At 32.5% G+C, this 24,200-nt stretch overlaps 1 protein-coding gene across 7 annotated transcripts in view; it reads right to left on the bottom strand.

Moving 5' to 3' along the window:
- The window catches only part of Piezo (piezo type mechanosensitive ion channel component), a 69,511-nt gene that overhangs the window by 34,176 nt on the left and 11,135 nt on the right, over positions 1-24,200 (bottom strand). For all 7 annotated transcript variants that reach the window (XM_070107398.1, XM_014237470.3, XM_036368407.2 and 4 more), the window contains exons 3-8: positions 2,748-2,924; positions 1,713-1,983; positions 1,437-1,642; positions 643-769; positions 431-550; positions 207-369 (exon numbers count right to left, since the gene is read on the bottom strand). In XM_070107398.1, coding sequence (XP_069963499.1) covers positions 207-369; positions 431-550; positions 643-769; positions 1,437-1,642; positions 1,713-1,983; positions 2,748-2,811 — 951 coding nt within the window. In that variant the 5' untranslated portion in view covers positions 2,812-2,924. The remainder of the gene's footprint in view (positions 1-206; positions 370-430; positions 551-642; positions 770-1,436; positions 1,643-1,712; positions 1,984-2,747; positions 2,925-24,200) is intronic.

Here is a 24,200-nt window from a genome sequence, read left to right as displayed (position 1 = left end):
TGTGTTATGCAGTTTTTTGTTTGCTATGAAAATGCATTTGTTGTTGTTTTTTGTGTGCACATTCGACGGTTGGTTAATACACAATAACCATGAAATTGGTTAAAATGCAAACAGAGTACCCCCAAGTAGTATTAGATATGTATGTATGTATGATATTTAAAAAATAAGTGTACTTGGAATTGGAAGATTTTTAAATTGCTACTCACATTCGCATTGCTCAGGCACTTGGCGGTCAGCGCAAGCACAAAGTATGTTAACAGCATTAGGATGGGTAGAATAAACGAGTCGAAACTGTATGTTAGGTTATAGCTCATGACGCGTATGTCGCGATCGCATGAGGAGAGGACTAACGGTTCCAGACCGATCAATCTGTAAGTATAAATTATTTTTATAAACCTTTCAAATACTTTAATTTGTATATTCTACACACCTCGCTATTAAATTATCACTGCTCAGGTAATATTGCGCCCAAGGTGTCTGATAGGCCACTATACAGACCGAATGTAATGCGATCACCAGCATCAGGAAACGCAGCAGCACGGAGAAACCACTAAAGATTTTTAAATGTAAGTGAAAGTAAGCGAATTTATTGTAACTCAAACATATTTTAGTTCAAAATTGATAATTATTTAACAAACTTACCGACGCAGCGAATTATAGGTGGCCCAGTAGGAACCGCTCAGCAAGAATATGAGAAAATAGAAGCCGGCTGGCGCTGACGGCCGCAGCACTGCTATAACGAATAGCATTGCCAGGCAGAAGAGAGGCGCTAGGATAATAAAAAATTATTATTAATCGAATAAATACTGTTAATAAAAAATATTATTAATAAACAGAAACAAAATATTATTATTAAAAAAAATATTATTATTAAAAAAAAAATTATTATTAAAAAAATTTTAATAAAAAAATATTATTGATAGCAAAAACACTATTAAAACTATAAAAAAATATTAATAATAAGAAAAAAATCCCTTAAAAATAAAATGATAAAAAAATATTATTGATTAAAAAATGTATAATAAAAAATTTTTTCTTAATAAAAAGAAATATTATTAATAAAAAAGTATTAATAACAAGTCTTATTAAGAAAATTCTTATTATACACAAAAAACAAATATTAAAAATAACAAAAATATTTTTAGTAAAAAAAGGTATTCCTAAAAAAAGTATTAAAGATAATAATTATTTTCCCTCACTCAAAGTATTCAAAAAAATTAAATGATAAAAAAATTAAATGATAAAAAAATATTAACAAAAATATATTGTCAAAATAATATTATTGATAAAAAAAGTATTATAAAAAAAAATAAATGTTTAATAAAAAAAAAAAATATTAATAAAAATTATTATAAAAATATTGTTAGTAAAAAAATAATTATTTTCCAAGCTTCAATAACAAAATGCATTTCAAATCTTATATGTATTTCACTCACATATTCGAATTAGACCATCGAAGAAGGCTTCATCGTCCGTGTTGTCGCTATCCGTTGAACTTCGTATGGGTATAACTTCACCAGTTTCCAATTGCAAAGTGATCGGCGGTGGTTTCTGGCTCAATTTCTTTATGACTATAAATGAAATCACCACTGTGATAAACACCAGCACATCCGGCATATGCCATTCGGTGGCAGCAATCGGACTGCGTAAAAAAATATATAAATTTTGTATTATTAGAATTTATTTAATAGCGGTAATTGTGTTGGACTTACTGCAAATCCTGCAGATTAATGAAGCCGATGTGTCGCAACAGCTGTTGCGTAAATGAACACATAGCGAAGACCGACTCGATCTTCATAGCAATTATTGTCACTTGCAGTACTATATGACATAATAATAGTAGTGAACATAGCGCGATGAGTATGATGTAAAATGGTCCAACAGAACTTTTGAAATTACGACTGTTGGCGATGGGGATAAAGGGCGTTATAAAAAACATTAACAGGTACACGAACGAAATACCGGCAGGACGAAATAGTGCAGCTGCAAGTAGAAAATCAAATAGTACATAAAAAATCAGTTAAAATAATAATATTAAAAAAGCGAAGTAAGGCAGCCGGAACTTAAGTTACTTAAATGTTCTCGACTGCTACATATTACTTTATAATATTTTAACTTCTTACATAAAGTGACAATTTTTGTTTGAATTTTTTTAATTTAATAATTTTCATATTGAAATAACTTTCATTTTCTATCCGGGTGGCAACTTTTTCAAAATTATATAAGCTTCAAAAAGCACGCATCTGATGTGTATGAGACTATCCTAGACTATCCTGAAAACGTATGCTTTTTTGATATTAAAATCTAAACAGTACAGCTTTTACAATTCGGTATCAGCCTAAAACTATGCTATATTAGAAAAAAATCGTAAAAGCTGTAAAAACTAAGCCTTGTAGTAGAGTATTTTGATTTGGCTTACTTTGCATTTAGTGCCTAGATATAAGTATTCGAAGAACGCCTTAAAGTATACTATAATAATATAGTTTAATAAAAAAACACTTAAAATGAAATAATAGTCTAACTAATAAGAAACTTGCACTATTTTGAACAGTTCGCATGTATAAAAAACCTAAAAGTATGCTTCAACTATTTGACCTTACTTGTAGTCTACTTTTAGGCACTATAATAAGCAAAAAACCGCGAATTTCAAAACAAAATAAGTTAAATCAATAATTTTCTTTGGTGGCATTAACTTGTCAACTTAATATAACCATATATGTATGTGTAAAAAGTTTTGAAATACTTACCCAACACCAGCACCGTCGGCACCACCACATATTGCACCGCGAGACAGGCATAGCTTACTGCCATTTTGTGGAAGATTCAACTATGTTACTATCGAGGTTAATATACCTACGTTGGCTATTAATTGCTGTTGTCTTTGCGGCATCACCAGCCAGAGTTCTTCGCACACATAGATTCAGCTGTAAATAAAAATAAAATAAAATAAATTAAAAATGCTAAAATGAAAAAAATATGTTTTAGAAAAAATTTATTTCTATAAAAACATTAAAAACATTACGCTTGTCGGTAGTTGAAAGGAAAGGCAGAAACTTAAAGTAGTTTGCTGGCGTTTCGAGAACACGATGATGTTGCTGTTAGGAACTAGGGGCGCTAATAGGTTATAGAACACCAAACTAGACAGATTAACTGAGGTTTTATAAAAATGTGTTTTAAGGATGAACAGCAGAATGAAAAATTAATTTTTGAAAGAAGTTAATTTTTTTTCTTGAACTTCGAATATTAGTACAACGTTATTTTGATTTCAAAAATTAGTTTTTTAAAGAAGTTAATTTTCATTAGGTTTCCTTGAAGCTTTCCGAAGAATTGTTATTCAAACTGTATCCTTCGAGTCTTGGATTCTAAATTTATTAAACAATATAAAAAATATGCCGATTGCGACTATATACCGCCGAAAATCTTCAAAATATGAGCTAAAAACTAACACAGGTGTAATGCCAAATAATGCGAACCAAACAAAGCGCCAACATAACAGTTGAAACAAATGGTGCATTCCACACGCCACTTATTTTACACTGAGTGGCTTTCTCATAAAACTGACACACTTCATACACCACTTAACCTTTCCGGGGCAAGTTAAATGGGCGGTAAGTAAGAAAAGTGAGACAAAGCCGTTACGAAAACAATGGGAAAAGGCCATGTGTGGCACGAACAGTCACAAACACAACATTTCATTGTACGTGCCACTTACCGACATGCTGTGGCATGGACACCAGTCAACTTGAAAGCATAAAAGAAGCACACCCACCAAGCAAATCACCAAGTAAATGTGGCATTAAACAGGATAACAGCAAACAAGTGGTGGCGGTCAAAAGAAGAAGGGCTTTGGCGCTGCCATTGTCAGTGTCAAACGGATATATATGTATGCAAGTATGTGTGTGTATATGCTGTCATTTAATTAACAAAACTAATTTGCGGAAATAAACATTGGCACACTTTTAATTATAGTTGAGTCAACAACAACCACAACAAACTGCATAACCCAGCAGGCAAGTGGCAACATGCTCGACAGGTTGCTGGTGCTCATTCTTAAAAAGTAAAATGACAAATGAGCGCACAACTGGGCAGCACAACAAAAACAAAACAAAAAAAATTCTTGAAGCGTCGGCGCGCCCCTTTTTCGTTTATTCATTGTCAGTCCTCAAGTGTAAGTAGTTTTTGCTTTTGTTGTTCTTTTTTTTGTGTCACATAACGTGACTGCTCGTTTGGCGGTCAGAGAGTCGTGTTGCAAAAACTTGGCACACTAGTTCGCATTTATTTCTATGCCACATCAGGACATCAAAATTCAACAGTCAAGTGCAAAATTGTCAGCAAATGTTAAAGCAAATATTTTGATAACTTTTCACAAACATATAGGAATTCTCGAATTCGCTAAATTGGGAGCGTGCACTCTTTTAGGAGAGGCTACCGAATTTGGAAACTCCTTAAAGTTAACTAAGGAATGCATCTAATATAAAATCGATATGAACGACACACAAATCTAAAAAATCGTTTTCGAGCAACTTAGCAACTATTTCAACATCATGCAGTTGTTGTTGCAATCCAAAGTCTAACATAAACTCAAAAATTAAACATCTTTAATTGAGATCAAGCAGCGCTCTGTTGAAACAGGAGATACAAACCTTCATACGATCTCAAAATCGTAATATACTCGTATTGGGCACTCGGGTTTACAACTGAGCAAGTAGCTGCGAAGTCTCCAATGAGTATTACACCAGGGTAGATAATTTTTGAAAACCAAAAAAAAATCATTAGTTGGATGAAACCCATCGGAAGATGAAGAAACCAATATTAAGGGAAAAATAACGGGAGGCGCGTGGTGGAAATTTCAAGGGTCAAAAACGGTTGATCTTGATTTCCGACCCCACTATGTGTTCTATAGCAAAAAAATATATGGAAATGTTATAGGTAATGAAAAGATCTATAACTTTTGTATTTACACATTTTTTATATAACCTAAAAATTTAAGTGAAAAAAATTCATTTTGGCTTTTTTATTTTTATCTTGTACGAAAAAATGTTTTTTTCACAAAATTTGGTGTAAACTTGCCTTTTTATATGGCAAACACACTGTATTTTTTTTTTAAATTTAAAATTTAAAATATTTATTTTTTTTTTTAAATTTAAAATTTAAAATATTTATTTTTTCTTATATTTAGGTGAATATCGAAAAAAAACCATAATTTTCAATCAAAAAAGCTCAAGTCAATATTTCAGATTTTTTTAAATGTCAGTGGGCTTTAAATTTATTAAAATCTCTACTTTCTGATAGTATAAAATATATACATTACAATTGTAAGTTTTCTCAGAAAATACATAAATAGTGAAACTAAAAAAAGAAAGGGAAGAAGCTTCTAATTGGTGAAGAAACAGGTGCAATCCTTGCCTGTTGCTCGTCGTATCTAGTATTTATTTAAATCAAGTAGTGAAGAGAAAATCTTACGGAACTTCGAATATCGTTATAACTCCTGTTTTTTTCGAGCTCCAACGTGTGACAAGCAACAAGCTCTCTTCAATGATAATAAAATTTGATAGAAGAAAATATTATCATAGTTTTGAACTTTGGTGATGCAGTCGACAAGGCTTCTTAAAAAAAAAAGGAATCTATAAATAAATAGGCAACACCTGTATAATATTATGAAGAACAAAACTTTCGAGAATTCTGATCAACGTTCTCGCTTCTTTTGCAATGCTAACACATCAAATTAATAGTTTAAGTGCTTATTGATGAGGAAAAAATTGTATTGGAAAAAGGAATAAATACAAATATTTATAAATTAATGCAGCATATGGTGCAGCAATCACAGCAGTGGCGAATAAAAAAATAATACTTTAAAGGAATTAACGCATACATTGTACATATTTGAAATATTTCAAGTATAAGTATCAAAATGGAGAACCAAATTATTTTATGTGAAGAAAATATTGAAGTCGAAACAATTTTTTTTCTAACACTGATAGTTTTTAAATTAATTTTTTTTAGGTTAGTTTATGTTGATCAACACAAGAATGCACTTTACTAAAAATTGAGCACCATACTGAGAACACAAATTATCTGAAACAAAAAGTGATATATAAATTTAACCTCGTATGGGATATGGTAACCACATTAGACTACATTGAGTTCTGTCTTGAATAATGGGTATCAGTTAATAGTATAGAGAATTTTAATATGGAATTTCTTGAATAAATTTTGGTCAGCTGTCTGAAAAAATGATAATATCTTTGAAATTTCGACCTAACCTAGCTCATTCAGAGGCTGTTGGCAAGTTACGTGAGCTTTATAAGTAAAATTATTCTAAATTTTTAACATTTCATTGTCTGTAAAAATTTAGATATCTTGATGAAACTTGGTACACATATTCCCTGGAATAGAAAAAACGAAAAAGAACTAGTTCCTAGATGGGTGTAATCAGACCACTGCCACGCCCAAAAAACACCATTAAACGAAATCCTATTAAGTGTTATAGCTAAGTTCCAAATTACGATACAAAACTGTAATTTGGTGTAGAGGATTACAGTCGTGAGGGGCACCTGTGGTTTGAAAATCTTAAAAAGGCCTCCTTTCCCACAATGGGTTTAATGTAGATATTACCCGAACCACTTAAGCTAGATCAACAAAACTTGCACAAAGCAAATCTTTTTAGCATCTCCTTCGACAGTGTAAAAACGATTGTAATCGGATTATAGCCCCGCCCGCTCCCCATATAACGGTTATGATAATGTACAATGGGCGTGGCACCGCCCATATAGAGCTGAAAACCGATATCTTGGGATGTGCTCGACCAATTTCAGCAAGTTGGTACATTACATTATTTTGACATTCCTGTATCACAGTGCGAAATCGGAAAACAACCACACCTACTTTCCATATAACAAAATTTTAAATTCCATCTGATTCTTTCACTTTTCAGTTTGCAAATCAAGCATCAATGAATAAAAAAATATAAAATTTTGCCAGAATAGTGCGCTTAAAGTAGGCCACCTGATAAAATAAAATTATCAAAATCGGACTACAACTGTTCGAGCCCCCAGATACCGAATATGTGGACCCCAGTTCCTACAACGAACATTTTATCGAAAATATCGGATAATCCGTGATATTGAAATTGAGAAAAAAAATCTTTCCCGATAATACTATGCCCATATGTCAAATAAGGGTATATTTAAATCATAACTGCCCTGTAGCCTCCCTTAGTGTTAAGATAATATAAATTTCTGCCAATGCCTGAAAGTAAGTCCCCTGCTTTCATACTTGCAAGTTGCAAGAGTATGAAATGTTCGGTTACGCCCGAACTTAGCGCGTTTTTACTTGTTTTAAATGGTTGTCTTTTTTCAACTTTTTCCTAAAAATATTTTTTTTTTGCAAATCGTTATTTTGCAATGTCCACCACTGTACGGCTGCTTGCAAATTGAATTTTAAAGATGAGTGTAAGGTTCAAGGATAATCTCCCACACAAAAATACACTAACAAAATATGGCATATGGAAAAGCTGTTAACATACAACGACCTGCAAAAGCTATGATAGGAATGCTTAAAAATAAATAACAAAAACAAAGATAGGAAAAATGGAAAAAATCCACGTGGCGGCATTTCGCCCACTCCAAAAGCAGTGGCGAAAGAAATTCATGTTAAGTATTTTTTATTAGCGAATTTCCTGCATTTACAACATTGCTAACACGAGTGAATGAATTGTTGAAGTTGAGTGCGAAGCTACTGCTATATATTTGACTATCAATGTGAGTGTGCACGTTCATATGCATTTACCTGACTCAGCTTATGCGCACACCTGTCTACCCACATAAATATATATATATTTGTATATTGCAGTGAACAAGTTAGCTGTTTTGGGGCATTTAATTTACAGTAAACTTTTATGGTTCTAGCCTTAATACTACATGCATACATGCACACAAACATACATACATATATTCCTATATGCTTTTCAAATGCGAAATTAATCATATAAAAGCGCGCGCTTCTTCTTTTTAATTTAATAAATTGGTAGTAAAAAATGTAGGTTTTAGTAAAAGAATTTGATGGAAATGTGAATGAAGAAGAAGAGGAGTGTAAAAAAAGTGAAAATTTGCCAAAGCTTTGTGGCACTGTTGCTCATTCTTTCTCGGCGTAGTAAATGAACAGTTGCGACTCTAAATATAATAGTGTGTGTGCTGCCTACAACAACAACAACAACTATGTAATTGTAATGCGTGCTAATGGCATTTTATATGCTTATCAAATCAGCAAATTGAAGCGTGCGCGTATGCGTGAGGTAGCAAGGCGTTGCTGGAACTAATGAAAGCCAAATTGACTGAGGATGCATGGAGGCGCTGGAAGAGTATCATAAAGGCAGCAAAAATTGCGTAAGGATGACAAGCGATACAAACAACATACAGAAAATGAAAGTGGCCTATGTTTATGACACTTTTGATGATAATTGCTCTGTGTGTGTGTGTGTGGATATGAAAGTAGGCTGCAATAATTTGTGGCACGTAAATACTTTACGACTTATAAAGAATATAAAAATATATGTGCATATGTAGTGAACTCGTCATGATGTTAACACGCTGTTAAATGTAGAATAAGGCGCAAATTAGCAGAAGTCGGACATAAGAAACAAAACAAAAATGCAAAGAAATAAACAAAGAATAAAATGCCGCAAACTCAAGTCGCTCGAGTGACAGCGTCAAGCTGTTCGGTTGACATGATTTAGCGCCAAGTAGTTTTTGTTGTTGTTGTTATAACAAACAATGAGAGACATTTGTACATATATACTAACATGTTTATATCGAGTAAAAATTTGACTTAGCATGCTGACAGGTTCGTTATAGCAAGTTAACATATGTACATGTGGATATACACTGACTAATGTGTCATTGCCGGCAGTTAAATTGGTAAATTTATACACTTTTTATATTTGAATGTGCGTTACACTTTATTTTTATTTAGATTTAAAGATTAGAAAATTGAAATTGAAGTACCAAATGTTATTTGCTGCATACAAATGTATGAATGTGGTTTGACACGGCGTATGAGTAATGCGTAAAAGAAAAAAGATAAAACGATAAAACGATAAAAAATGTTAACTTCGGCTGCACCGAAACTTTAATGCCCTACACAGGTGCTTTTCTGATAGCATAAAGGGGTATAGAAGATCTTTAGCTTAATTATGATCAGTCAGCTTGTATGACAGCTATATGTTATAGTGGTTCGATCCGAACAATATGTTCCCAGATTGTAGCGCTGCCTTGGACAATATTCTATACCAAATTTCGTGCAGATATCTGGTCAAATAAAAAAGTTTTCGATACAAGAATTTGGTTTTGAACGATCAGTTGTATGCCAGCTATATTCTATAGGGGTCCGACAACGGTGGTTCCGACAAATGAATAGCTACGTGAAGAGAAAAGGACGTGTGCAAATGCAATTTCAGCCCGATATCTTAAATGCTTAGGGACTATTTCGCGCATACACAAACAGGCAGTTGGACATGGCTTAATCAAGTCTACTCATTAGGCTGATCATTTATACATATACAAATGTATATTTGGTATATTATAGGGTCTCCGACATTTTCTTCTGGGTGTTACAAAGTTCGTGGCAAACATAATATACCCTCTTCAAGATATAAAAAACCACAGTCAAAGCATGAGAAACATTTTTAGGTCAAAACTTCACTTAGCTCAACAGCTGTAACATCTCTCAGCAGGTTTAAGCAAGTTAACAATAGCATCATTACCAGCGAATCTATGACAATATGATGCTGACGTTGAAATTAAAGTCCAATTGCCCTAAATGCATTTTTTATCCAATATTTTCTAACCCATTTCACCTTTCACAAATAAAGGAAAAGTGTCATTTAGTTAAAACTGTAACTATCTGTGCGCCGGAAAAAATGTTTTATTTGCCACAAATAAATCAAAGGCAATAATAAACGCCCAATAATTTCTTTTATGTGTTTTGGCCTTTTTATTTTGATTTTACATTTTACAGCCGGCAAAAGCTTAACAAACAAACATGTTGCAAATCCGTCATAAACAGACAATTTACACGCTTGATGAGCGATAAAGCAAATAAATATAACGAATTGTTAAATGTAACGGCATCCTGGCCACATGTGTTATTGGTAAATATGTATGTATATATGTAAGTGAGAGACTATTAAAAATTTATGGCAGGCACAATACACAATACGAAATGAATTGACTATTCGATTTAAATATTGCATTTAAACGAGAAATTCACAGGGAAATGAAGGCGATCTTCAGCTGTTTGGCGATGTGGCGGTTGCCATCCGAAAGTAGTGTGTCAGAAAAATCTACAAAGCACTTGAAATCATATACATATGTAAATATGCACTTATAGCCACTCAATATTAAATCAGTGGGTTGGGCTGGTATATTTGTACATTGCCGTGTATGAATAATGTATTGTGATTGCCAAAACAACATACCGAATTGTTTGCTTTGAATATTTATGCCTAGAAATAATGCTACCCGCAAGTGTGTGCAGCTCTCATCTGTTATTTATTAAACAGTAGCAATTTTCTCAGCATACCTTCAGTAATGAATAAATAACTATGCACATATATATTAGCATATAGATGTATGCACAAAAGGAAAATAAAAAAAATAATAAGTTCTACTGACACATTTAACCATTTTTGGCAACATAGTCTCAGTAGCAATGTCACAATAGCTAGAATGAGACTCAAGAGTCAAATGAATTTGCAAGGCGTCAAGCGGAATGTCAAATAAATTGGTTGTGTGCTGTGTGAAATGATTTACAGTGACGCACAAGTGTGAGCATGAGGAAGCGAATAATATAAAAAAAAAAAATTATAAAAATATATATTACGACAATTCTGTGCTTTTACTGTTATTGAAGTAAGCTAGACAGAAATATACATTAGTTTGTGACGTCATGAGCAAAACTAGAGACAATTCTAAGCAAAGAACAAATTTTCTCTATCATCCTCCAATATTTCTTTAGTTACGACTTTCGACAGCTAATTTTACTTGCATTTTATTTACATAATGAAGTTATTATAACAGTTTGTGTTATATTTGACAACCATAATCGGACAAATAGATACAATGTATGTTCAAAATTCAACAGAAACGTCATAAATGAAACGAACTGTCAAATTTTCTTTGCAGCTGCCTAGAATTTATCAACATTTCTTTGCTTACTAGTTTTAAATCCAAAGTCGCCCAAAACCAGTTGTTTTGTCTGTAAGATGAAGTCAACGCAGTCATTCCAATTATGTATCAAAGCTTATGAATAAATTATATTATATTTAGGGAACATTTTGCAAATTTACTAGACCGTAACTAAGCAGCATTTGACTCCAAAGCCAACTTTTCCTTAGGTCGTCGAACCAAATGAATGAACATATGACTACGTCATCTTTAAAAAATTAGTAATTAGGCTTCGTAGTTAGTCTATTTTCAATATTTAATTATTTTCTATATAAAGTGTTGAGTCAAAATCGTGAAACAAATGAAAATATTTAATTCTACCAAAGATATTGGATGCACATCGTGACGGATGGAAAATACTTTTTGGTCGACCAAAAAAAAAAAAATGAGGGATGCTCTACGATTATTGACGTCGCAAGAAGGTTTTGAAATAATTTAAATACTCAAAGTGTTTTTAAAAATCCATATAGTACATTGACTCGAAACTCTGAGGCATTTAATGACCAGTACAAGAACTATTCACACAACCGAAAGCCGATCTATAATATATGGTATTCATCCAATTGTACAATTTAATGCTTTTATTCTCTCTCAGTTCTCTGATCTAAAAATTATATGAGGGTTACCACACAGTTATGCTCTTGAATTCAATGCAAGAGAGTACGCAAATACCACATTTTAGTGATATAACCGCTTACTTTTCTATCTACCTATATCTATTTCAATGAGCTAGTTTATGCGATTTATACTAGTTGTTTGTTCTTTACGCCACTCTCCAAGATTCGACGATTCGAAGACTTATTTATATTATATATTTTCGAGACTCTTCATTTTTTAATCTCTTCTATATATATTGAGTTATGCCAGTTTATGCGATTTATACCAGTTGTTTTTTCTCTACGCCAAGATTCGACAAATCGGAATATATATTATATATATTCGAGACTCTTAATTTTTTCTTCTCTTCTATATCTAGTATATGCAATTTATACCAGTTGTTTGTTTTTTACGCCATTCTGCAACAGTTGACGAATATAACACATTATCAGAATAAAACATTTTCGAGTTTATAATTTTTTATATATATTTTTCTTTAATGAATAATTGCTAGCGGCACTTTAAATGCTATATTTGTACGTGATCAGCGGGCTTCTGGTATATGTTAGTCATCATATTTATCTGGGAGCACATTGCATGTCGACGCTCGACCTTTGTGATGATGATTTCATTTAGTGAAAATGCCACGCATTCAATTGAAAATTCATAACCGATGTTGTAATAACATTGAAGTACTCGCCAACAAATTTACACACGCATACACATGAGTTGCCATGTGTTATAAATATGTAATGCTGGTAAAGTATGGTATTTGCATATTCTATGTTGCTTTTTGCATGAACGCCTTTTGAAGTGGGGCAGGGAAACGAAAAGTGAAAATACATGATTTGCAAACAATTGTCGGATGGTGTGTAAGAAAATGCATATTTTTTTTGTTTTGGATGTTTTTCTTATATTTCGAGGTTTCGATCGAAAAAAATTTAAAAAATTCAATGTTACTTGTAATAAGAAAAAACGGGAACCATGGTTGCACCGAGCTATAATACACTTTAAAAATACAAGATTTTCCAGACAAGGACTTAATTTTGATCGATCATCATTTTTCAGCTATATGCTATACTGGGCCGATCTAAAAATATTGTTCGGAGCTTATAGCGATGCTTTGATCCATGCTATAAGCCAAATTTCGTGAAAATATCTTGTCAAATAAAAAAGTTGCTCATACAAGAACTTGATTATGATCGGTAAGCTTGTATGAGCAGCTTGTTGGGGAGAAAAGGGCGTCTGCTAAATTTCAGAACGATATCTCGAGCTTATGGCCACAAATGTCTCTTCTTTCATTCGTTTTCATTAAAAAATATTGCTTCACTTCTTTAGAGGATATACAAAAATTAGTCCATAAGTTGCTTAAAAGACGAAAACCAAGTTGTTGTGTATCCGTAAAGCTGTTAGAATTTGAGAAATTCAAGGCATTAAAGTCTAGAAAAAAACATATAACATAAATAACTCGTTAAAATATATTTTATATTTATTGTTGAGAACTTTTTTATGTTTTTTACAATTGTACATTTGTACTATGCATTATTTAAATTTGTTCAAGAGACGAAATAATATTATATATATAAAAAGTGATTAACGTAGGCAGTAGGTTTGAACAATGTGAGCTTTTACCTTCAAGAAGAATTTTCTGCACGGCGTGAAGCAAAATCTACCTTGGTGAATGCCTGTCTACTTCCGATGTGTACATTATCTTCAGCATGCTAAACAAGTCACTCACTAATCTAATTTTATATGAAGGAAGTATATAGGGAAAGTGATGATGCGGGCCAACAATAATTATACCTACCGGTTCTTTGTTTCGCTTTATTTCATTCACTAAACAATAGAGTCTGAATACAAAAACAACAAATACATACTGTAAGCTTTAATGAGCACTAAAGCCGGTCATCCAAAGGCTTACAAACATTAGATTGAATAGCGCTAAATTCAACATAACAATATAAGACAGACTATGCTGGTCAGTAAGTCAGCAGACAAGCCGGTTAACCAGCTAATCAACCCGAAAGCTATGCAGCTTTTTAGGTATCGGTATATGTAAGCAAGCCGCTCATTTGCTGAGATGAAGATTCATACGTAATTGTGTATATACATATATATATATATGTATAACTAAATCTCTATATAAGGTATGCGTATATAATACTTGAATTTCAACGCTTTTCAAATAGTTTTGCCACGTGGTTTGCCTTCGAAAAATACTTTTCTTTCATTTATCGACTCATAAGCGCACTTGTATAGGTAGATATACTTATACTTACATATATTGATGAAAAAGTAATATACCATATATGTTTTATCAGTAGAAGAGGTACCCCAGTTTTTATATGATATTAATCTAAAATATATTTATACCCTAAGCAGGGAATATTATTTTTGAAGTCGAATATTATTTTTACGATGTTTATGTTATAAGTAGATTTAATAATGTCCGTCTGTCTATCTGTCCGTATGTATATACCCGAACTAGTCCCTCAGTTTTTGAGATATTGATCTGAAATTTCGCTCACGTGCTTTAAGCTTCCAAGAAGCTGTCGGAACTGCCGATATCGAGCCATTATAGTATACAGCTGCCATACAAACTAATCGTTCGAAATCAAGCTTTTGTATGGAAAGCTTTTTCATTTGACGAGATAGCTTTACAAACTTTGGCATGGATTATTGGCTATGGTGATTACGCAATCTCCGAAGAAATTGTTGAGATCGGATCACTATAGCATATAGCTGCCATACAAACTGACCAAACAAAATCAAGATAAAGTTCTTTTTGTACCCATTTATGCTATAAGAAATGCATCTGTGAAGGGTGTTGGAATCGGTGCAGCCGAAATTAGTGTTATTTCTTGTATTATTTTATTTTATGTGTTGAATATTCTTAATTTTTTTTTACATTTTATTTCTTTCGAATTAGGCTTATGCTGTGTACTCTATTATTTTCTCAGTGCTTGATTTATAATTTTCTCATTTTTATGTCTACTTATGTAAATACATCTACATATAGAGTTTTAAAATTGCTATTGTGCCCTCTGCGTACATATGTTCCTAATGCTATTTGATTCCACTTCAACGCCGGCTCTTCACATTCACACTGCTTACTCTTCCAAAAGTGATAAAATAAAAATACAAGAACAGAATTCAAGCATTGAAAACAAATTGTGACCGAACATTACGTCATATTACGCGCTAAATTTAGTCAAAATTTGTAGAAAAGTGTGTCAGTTCTGTTTTTAATTAACTTTTGAGTGTCGGTATCTGGCAAAATATTTCTTTTATCCAAACACACTGAAAGCAATAGAGGTGGGTATATGTATATGGCAGACGGCGGGCAATTGTTTTGAGACTGAAAGTGATTTTCAAGCGGCCGAATTATTTTACAGCGGAATAAAATGAGATTGGGAGTAGCAGATTATAACTAAGTATGCTAATATTTGCCAGGTAGGCTAAGATGTTAATATAATTTCTAAGAGAACTCGTCAACAATAATATAATTTAAACTATATTTTTGTAATTAGACTTAATTTGATGAAAAAATCTGCTGATACCAGAATATATTGAGCATATCGTTCATGAATATTTGGTTATAATCTAATTTTGACGAAAGCGAGTGCCGCGTGAGGAAACAATTGGTCGAAAAACAAAAACGACGAATGAAGCACTCAGTATTTGAAGCTCTTTCATAGTAATAGGTAAATTCGAACATTTATATCGATTTGTAAAAATTAATAAAACGTAGATTCATCATTTCCGAAATCCAATTGAAGTCATGCAAGTGATGAAGAACGCAACACCTCGTTGACAAAGTTATCACACCTATGTTTTGGGATGCACTCAGAATAATCTTCAAAAAAAAGGCAAACCCCTAAACTGTTATAAGACGTTATTGAAACGTTTGAAGGACGAAATCTCAGAAAAAACCATCCGATTTAAAAAAAAGAATATAGTGCTATTTTCATCATGGGCATCGGATGTAAATAAATATATTTTTATGAGAATGATTTTTATGACACTTTTTACAAAAAAAAATAATAAAATTTAAAACTGCATGTGTAAAGTAAACTCCCTCACTTATTGCACCTAAATTACGATGTCCCGACCTTGTCTTCAATAGCAAAATTCACTTAATAATTAAAGATGAAAATCGCCAAAGCGCATCATAGCCACACCCGTGCAAAATTTAAATGAAGGGAGCAAATGTGAAATATACAGAGGGGAAATTATACTAAGTGCCGTTAGTATACGGTATTTTAGCAATAATATTTTGCATAAAATGCCAATAGAAGTGGCGCACAGCCAAGGCAGGGCAGTGCATCCAGATAATGGCATCAACTGCGCGTGTATTCCCCTTGTCGGTTAAAGCACCGTTATGTGGGTCTTACAAAAGACAAGTGACTGTTGTGATCCTGCGCCCTTTTTTGGGGGAAAGAACGATAGCTAGTACAAGCTAGATGTTAAAGAACAAGCGAGAATATTTGCAATGCAACCGAAAAATGCGCAATTGTGTGTGTGTATGTAACGTGTGTGTGTGTAATGCATCTTCGCCCCTAGTAAATGTTGTATGTAGGTCATTGTGGTCACGCTGGCCAACAAATCGCATCGATCAGAAAATAAACATAGCCATAACTATTTGTGAAAATCAGCCAGCCGTAAACAAATACACAGCATTTCAGTTTAATTTCCCTCGTGAATAGCGTTGCCACTGCGTAAACAGCTCTCGCTGCACACTAAATCCACAAATACATATATTTACTTATTTATTTTGGCTAAATTACTGCTCGCTCGGCTGCCTATGCGATTTTAAGTCAAAATATGATTTTTAAATAAGAAAAAAAATTATGCATTCGATGCATTAGAGACTCTTACATATAGACATTTGTTGGTATTCCCATCTCTTAATATATCTAGTAGGAAAACAACAAATCAGTGAAAGCGATTAAACGAAAACATTTATCAATAATATATAACATTTATACAGGTGTAAATTTGTCGCTAGATCATTGACACGGATGCTGTCCAATGCTGTCTGGAATAATATTTTTGGTATTTTTCAGTCTGCGGCTTTGAGCTTATACTTGCGGTGGCTGTGGCACCCACACACATATACAATTAACGGCGTTAAGAGACATCTACTCTTTCCGGTTTCTGCAACCACAGCGTCGAAGCAAACTACGATATGAGTTCGTAATTATCAGTAAAAAATATGAAATATACATACATACAAGCAACATATGCTTGTGAGAGCATTAATGAGTAATCTCAACACTAAAACACTTTTTCCAAAAAGAAAATCCTATTCAGAGATTGAATCACGGTAGAGTAAATGGAGACAATTCTATTTGCATTTATATTGATGTGTTCAAAATGGAAAACGGCATGGAATTCGCTCAGCAGCTTGCGGTATCGATAGGACATGTAAGACTTTAAGAATCAAACTATAGAAGTTTAAGAAAATGTTGGGTCGACATGGTAAGACAACAATTGGTATTTATAGTGAGGACTTTCAAAAGGGATCAGAGATCGCAAACATATAAGAAGCGTAGGCCGTCAAGGCAATCAGCTTCAGAACACTTTTTAGCTTCCTGGAAATATGATTGTGAGGAAACGGAAATGCTGAAGAGCTAGAAGACTGATCCTTTCTGTATGAACCCAAGGTGGATGATTATGCCGCTCTATGAAGTCAATCAAAGAAGAAGCAAAATTGTGCTTACCATGTAAGAACGAAAAACAGAGCAAATCTGACAACAGAAAGGCAGGTAAGCTCTTGAGAAAATTCACATTTTAACAATCTGCGGCATTAAGAGAAAAGATATACATATATGCTAGATGAATGATATACGCCAAATTTTCTATATATTCTTGATATTGGCAGAAAGCAGCTCCAGGTAATATGACAAGTTCTAGGTACCAAACGGTGAGAATACAAATGGATAGAAGCAAATTAAGTTAGTAGATGGCGCAACTCTCTTGCTCGAGTTTTCAAATTATTTAGAGAAGAGTTCGCAATTAACTTGCCCAACGAAACTCAAATACCTACTTCAGTAACACTGCTGGAGTTAATTCAGATCATAAAAAGAAATTTACTGAAAAAACTTAAAGACATACACGTCGAGGTACAGAACCGAAGCATCGGGTTTATCGTTGGTACGGACTCGTTGAGCTAATAATAAAACTTTATAATTGGAAGTACTTATGTATTTCTTGGAACACAAATATCGATGAGTAATTTTGGGCTAAATTTATAGCGTTTGAGTATAAGTAATTTTCATGGCTTTAGAACTATTTATTATACATACGTGTAAATAATTTTACTAATATTATATAAGTGTGGGTTGGACCAAGAAAAGAAGAAGTCTACAAAATTAAGTGGTAACATTTATTAAAAGCACCAGTTTATAATCAGCCGGTTAAAATAGAGTTTGCGTACAACTGCTTGTCACATAAACCTACAATGGAAACTCTCTCTGTCTCTCTCTCTGTTTCTTTTACTCCCATGCTTGCCATTGTCGAATGATCTCAGCACCAAAAGTTCAGCAGATTTTCGTTACTTAATTAAAACAGTAATAAAGTGTGGATGCCTGTCGCACATGTTTATATAACTGAACTAAAGCAGCTAGTTTGAACTGACAAGTTCAAGCGAGAGAGAGAAAGGAGAGAGAGAGAGTGTTACAATAGCAGTGGGATGAAAACTTTGGGGCCAACATGCAATCATGCTGTTGAAAAAATAATATCACTTGCAGTTTATGAACTTATCAACAGTGCGTGATAAAACTATGACAACAGCACAAAAAAGTGAATAAAAAAGTGATCATTTGGCTTGCGTGCCAAGAGAAGAGTTGTATGACTTGTGAATGGCCGAGTTTAGTGAACTTTGACAGCGACATTAGAAAGTATATATGTACACATATGTATGTATTTATGTGTGTTTGTATGCATGTACAGTACATATGCTTTTCAACTGGGTGTGTGCTGGTCAATTAGTTAAAAAGTATGTAATAAAATTTAGAGTTAGTAAGAGAGAGAGTGTTATTTGTGACAAATGCCAATTAAAAAATTTAATTACTTTAAGCTCATTTTTTACACATAATTTAAATTTTTATTATAATATTTTATTTACACGCATGCTAATTGCCTACACATGCCAGGGTTGCAAGTGAATTAGAATATTTTTTGTTGCCGCCGCTAATTACGGCTCTAAGTTGTGTGGATGCTTGAAATTAGTTAATTAAACGCATGCGTGATAACTTATAATGAAATTTTATAATTTGAACTTATGCACTTTTTTATGTAAATTAGACAAGTATTGTAGTGGCATGTAGTCATCATAACAAGACATGCACGTGACTTTTACGACTTGAATTTGGCAATAAAATAAAAAATATGAGAAATCAGCTCGTAAAATTCTCAACTCAAGAAAGAGCGTGCCAGAAACGCAGGCGGCAGGGGTAGCAAAACGGATGCCATGAATATATTTTTATTTACCTTTTATGTTTATTATTTAAGTTATTTTTACTTTTATTTATATATTTATTGTCGTTGTTGTTCATTGTACTTTGTACTCCTTTGTGTACTTTTGGCTGTGACAAGTTTCCGTTGCATTAAATCAATTTTACTTTAGATTCTCGAAGTCGACGTAACTTAACGTCATTTCATTGATAGAAAAGTTGGGTGAAAATAGCAACAAGAAATTGAGCGAAAATAAAATGTCTACAATTCGCAAATAAAGCGTTTTGTTATTGTTGCACTTTTTTGTATTGCAGTAAATTGTAGCAACTAGCAACAAGCAACACACCCAAAACCAGCGAGGTGGTGCACAAACAAAGAAGTAGCAACCAAAAAATGTGTGTCTCCACACACAAACGTACGTATATATATGTGTGTGTGTGTGTAGAATTGCAGTTGTTGCAAGTTTTATGTCATACGCAATATGTGTCGTATAGATATGTGCAGGTATATGAAGAGGTGGGTGTTGTACTGAAGAAATATACTAAATATTATGTAAGTCTTTATGTATTGTATACATGTATGTATGTATATATGTATGTGTACTTACAAACGCTAAAATAGAACAAAGCTTGCAATTTGTTCCAATTATTGAATGAGAAGTGTGCTGAACTGTTATATACATATAACCACATATACCTATAAATTACATAAGTATGTATATGGCTTATAACATTTAGGGCTAAACAGATACATACTTGTATATGTATGCACACGCTTTGCTTTTTCGACCGACTTCAGGTATTTTCGTGTTTCGCAGCTATCAAATATTAAATTTTTCTGAAGGACAAATGGAGGCCCCAATATATTTATGTATGGTATATAGGGAAATATAAATATACACATGTATGCATAGCATTTGAAGAGCGAGTACTGCAGTTAACTTCTACATGGGTGGTACGAAGCGCAGTGGTATTGTTAGTGGGAGAGTGTACTACTTAGAACACTCTACACTCTACGCAGATAGAGGTGGTTGTCACTAAATAAGCGATATATTTACAAATTGGAAGGCCGACCACTTTCATTTAGCCTATTCAAAGGACACTGAAAACCTTGAATTATAATTCAGTTATTTAGGAACTGATTATGGTGGGGTGGAGCAATCTATCAATAAACTGGGTGCATGTCGGGTAAGAATGGAATCTCCTAAAAGCTGATATAAATAGAAAAATTATAGCATATCTAAAGAAATTTAAGATTTGTCATAAATCAGAACTGTACACCTCTTTAGTATTTTGGATAATAAATTTTCGATTGAAAGAACACTGCCGCCAAATTGCGTTATACAAACACCAATGGAAATATAATAACATTGTATGCTTTTTTTACCTATTTATTTTGTTAAATCTGCACAGAAAATTTCACTATGAAATTTATACTTTCATTTGATGCGTAGTGTACCTTCCATATCCATACATAATAAGTATATGTATGTAAAATGTCAATATACTTTAGAAAATTAACCATATATAATATAAAAATAATTATTATTAATGCAGGAGACACATCAAAGACTACAAAGAGCTGCGCTTGAATGGATTCTTCAACGGTTAAACAGACACAGAATATGCAATTGTGAATAAAAAGAATATATAAATAATAAATTACTGAAATTATGTATATTTGTGTGTAGTAGAGAAAGAGAAAGCAAAAACTTGCAAAAACAATTAATCCAAAGATGTGCATTTATTTAAACATTAAGAAAGCAAAGAGTGAAAAGCTATTAAAAGTAGCAAATGAGTAGGTCTTTGCCTAAAAAAAACTAATCATAAGTCATTCGAACTGTTATAGGTAAGAGTGCATTTCAACAACACAGAATTAGCAACAAGTGGATGAATTCAATTAATAATAAAAATAAAACAAAAACTTCTCCCAAACATCTCTTAACAATTTTAACTTCACCAAGGCATGATATTTTTAAATAGACTACTAATTTTATAATTAATACGACACTAATTAATAGAAATCTTCAGTCATTAGCCTTTAATTGTTCTCAATTATCCGAGCAATAGAGCAATTAACTAATTAACCAAGTAGAGCAATTAACTAATTAACCAATTCGTATTTAATTGACAGTAAATTGATGTAAAGTTTGTATGCAATTTTTTCAAGTGTAGTCACGCAGATGGATAGCAAGAACGCGAAATTTCATTTCAAAAAGTCGGAAATTAATCAAAACAAAAATTATTTTATTTCAAATTTCAAAACTGGTCTCGATTGAAATAATTTGGTAGAAAAATTATATGAATTACAACAACTATTGAATAAATCAAAACATCTTTAAGCAGACGACAAATACTACTGAAGCAAAATTGAGTACGTTGGTATACCAAAAACAGTGACACTCAATTAGTAACTTAATTGTTTTGGCTAATTGACCTGTTTGCACACGGCCTAAATTGTTACTTTCAATTTGTGCTTTCCGCAATCTTTTTCGAATTTCAGAATGCAAGTATTTAAATTTAGGTAATACTTAATATTTACAACAAAAATTTTTATACTTCAATTAAATTAAAAATTAAATTAATTATTAAAGTTAAATTAAAAATTCTTTTTCTTCATTCGAATTAAAAATTTGTGTTGTTTATACGTTACAGAAAAAGAAAAGGTTTTAAATTTATTATAGGAATATATTTTTGTAAGTAAAATTTATTTTTATTTTATCGCATTGATTCTAAAATTTTTGTGCTAATAGTGTGACAATGTGTCAGAAAAAAAATTTTGTGAACATTTTAACAAATTTGAATTTGAAAAAATAAAAAAAACATCAGCCCACACAACGAAGATTTATCGAGCTAAGGCCAAATAAATAATAGTAAACTTAAGAAAAATCAAAGGCAAACTAAACTATCAAAAATTTCTGTGAAACAATATTGCGTACCACTTACTGATGTAAATGCATACAGGGTGTGCAAACTTTTACTTAAAAAATGACATTGAAAATAGTCGCTTAGTTATGTAAACTAAACAGAAAATGCTTTCGAGAACCATGAAACACCATAGCATAACTAAAACTGGACTTTTTGGGTCATATTTTTTGAAATCAAATAAAACGACTCAAGGAAATCGATATCGGTGGATTTTGGCTCATTATATCTGCCCGAAATTGTGGAAGCACTGACTTTTCATACAAAATTATGCGATGTTTTAACATTGACTTAAAATATAGCACACCCTGTATATATGCACTATTATGGGTCTGAATAAATAGTCTAAATCCACTCTGTGTGGCGTGTACGTAAGAAAAGTGTGTGCTAACCCCGTAAAATTAGCACTTTTGGTGGGACACTAAATTATTATTAACAGAAATACACATATTTTATTATTATAGCATACTGTTGATATTTTTTTTAACTTTTCTACAGGCAACTCGTTGTGATTTAGTCATCATTTTGTAGATTTCTCTTTAAGAGAATAAATTTTAAATCGAACTTTGCTTGTATGAGTATATAGCATACAAACACACACAGTCACACACTCAGATCACATTAGTGTTGTTGTTGCTACGCAGTGTGAGCCAAATGACGCCGGCAATCCGGTCGCGTCAAGTTTTTCATTCATTTTAGAATTTTATAATTTTTATAATTTTTCATTTTATCATACTATTTGTAGTGTTGTTGTTGTGGTTAAAGCAAGCAAATGTATTTGCCGTGAGACAATACCAGGCGTGTGAACTGGCCGGTCGTGCGTTATTTGTATTCAAATACATATGTATGTACATATCATATACATATGTATAGTTCTAGATATGTAATTTACATTTTCTGGTTATAAAATAGGCTTACACGTATACATACATATATACATGTGTATTAGTGAAATTTATTAGTTTGCTTGTATTTTTTACAATCAGGTAAAAGCTGTCTATTTTTATACAACCGTTTAAGATTTTTATTAAACACTTCTGAGCCATTTAAGAATACGAATTGTGTAGTGGGCTTTATAAAATTAATGTTTTCTCTATTTTAAAATATTTACGAAAGTTGCTGACGTCAGCCGAGATATACAAATATATGTGCCCTCTAAGTGGCTACAGCTTGTAAAACTGTACAATGAAGATTCTACCAAAGAGAGATATATTTATTTATCTATAACAATAACAATATACTCAATGTCCAAATGGTTGATAAAAAAAACTGTTATTTCCAAGTTTGTAACAACCAGAAGGAAACATCACAGATCCTATAAAATATGTACATAAATGATCACCGTGATGACCTGAGTCGATTTAGCTAAATTCGTATGTCTGTATATACGTGAACTACCTAGTTCCGTAGTTTTTAAGATATCGATCTGAAATTTTGCACCTGGCTTTTTCTCCACAAGAAGCTGCTCATTTTTTGGAATCGCCGATATCGGACCACTATAAAATGTAGCTGCCATACAAACTGAACAATAAAAATCAAGGTCTTGTAAGGAAAACTTTACACATTATCGTCTAAGGTAACGCTACAATCGAACATATTTCTCAGATCGAAACACTATATAAGAAAAGCAACTGTGAATGTTATTATACTTGTAGCTTCGGTGTGGGCGATAAACAGCTACGATAACTTCGAAATAAGATGAGTTGGTTCAAAAAGAAGATTTGAGCAAAGGTTGAAAGTCTTCGTTGGCCAGTAGATTTCAAATGTCCGATCCAATTTATTCTGAAAATCCACTAAAAAACTTTAACTGATTCTATTAAACCCCACCTTGTTGTTCTTTTAATATATTATAACTCAAAAGAGCAACCCCCATCTAATATATTACAATCGGTAAATTATAGTTTAAAAAAAAAAAGAAACAGAGAACTCTCACAAATAAATGATTAAAATAAAAAAACTCGATTCAATATTGACACTGCAAAGTTCAAAGCATGGCGAC

The sequence above is a fragment of the Bactrocera oleae genome, chromosome 3 (assembly GCF_042242935.1).
Source record: "Bactrocera oleae isolate idBacOlea1 chromosome 3, idBacOlea1, whole genome shotgun sequence".
Classification (NCBI taxonomy): Eukaryota; Metazoa; Arthropoda; class Insecta; order Diptera; family Tephritidae; genus Bactrocera; species Bactrocera oleae.
This window is presented reverse-complemented; position numbering and strand designations above follow the sequence as displayed.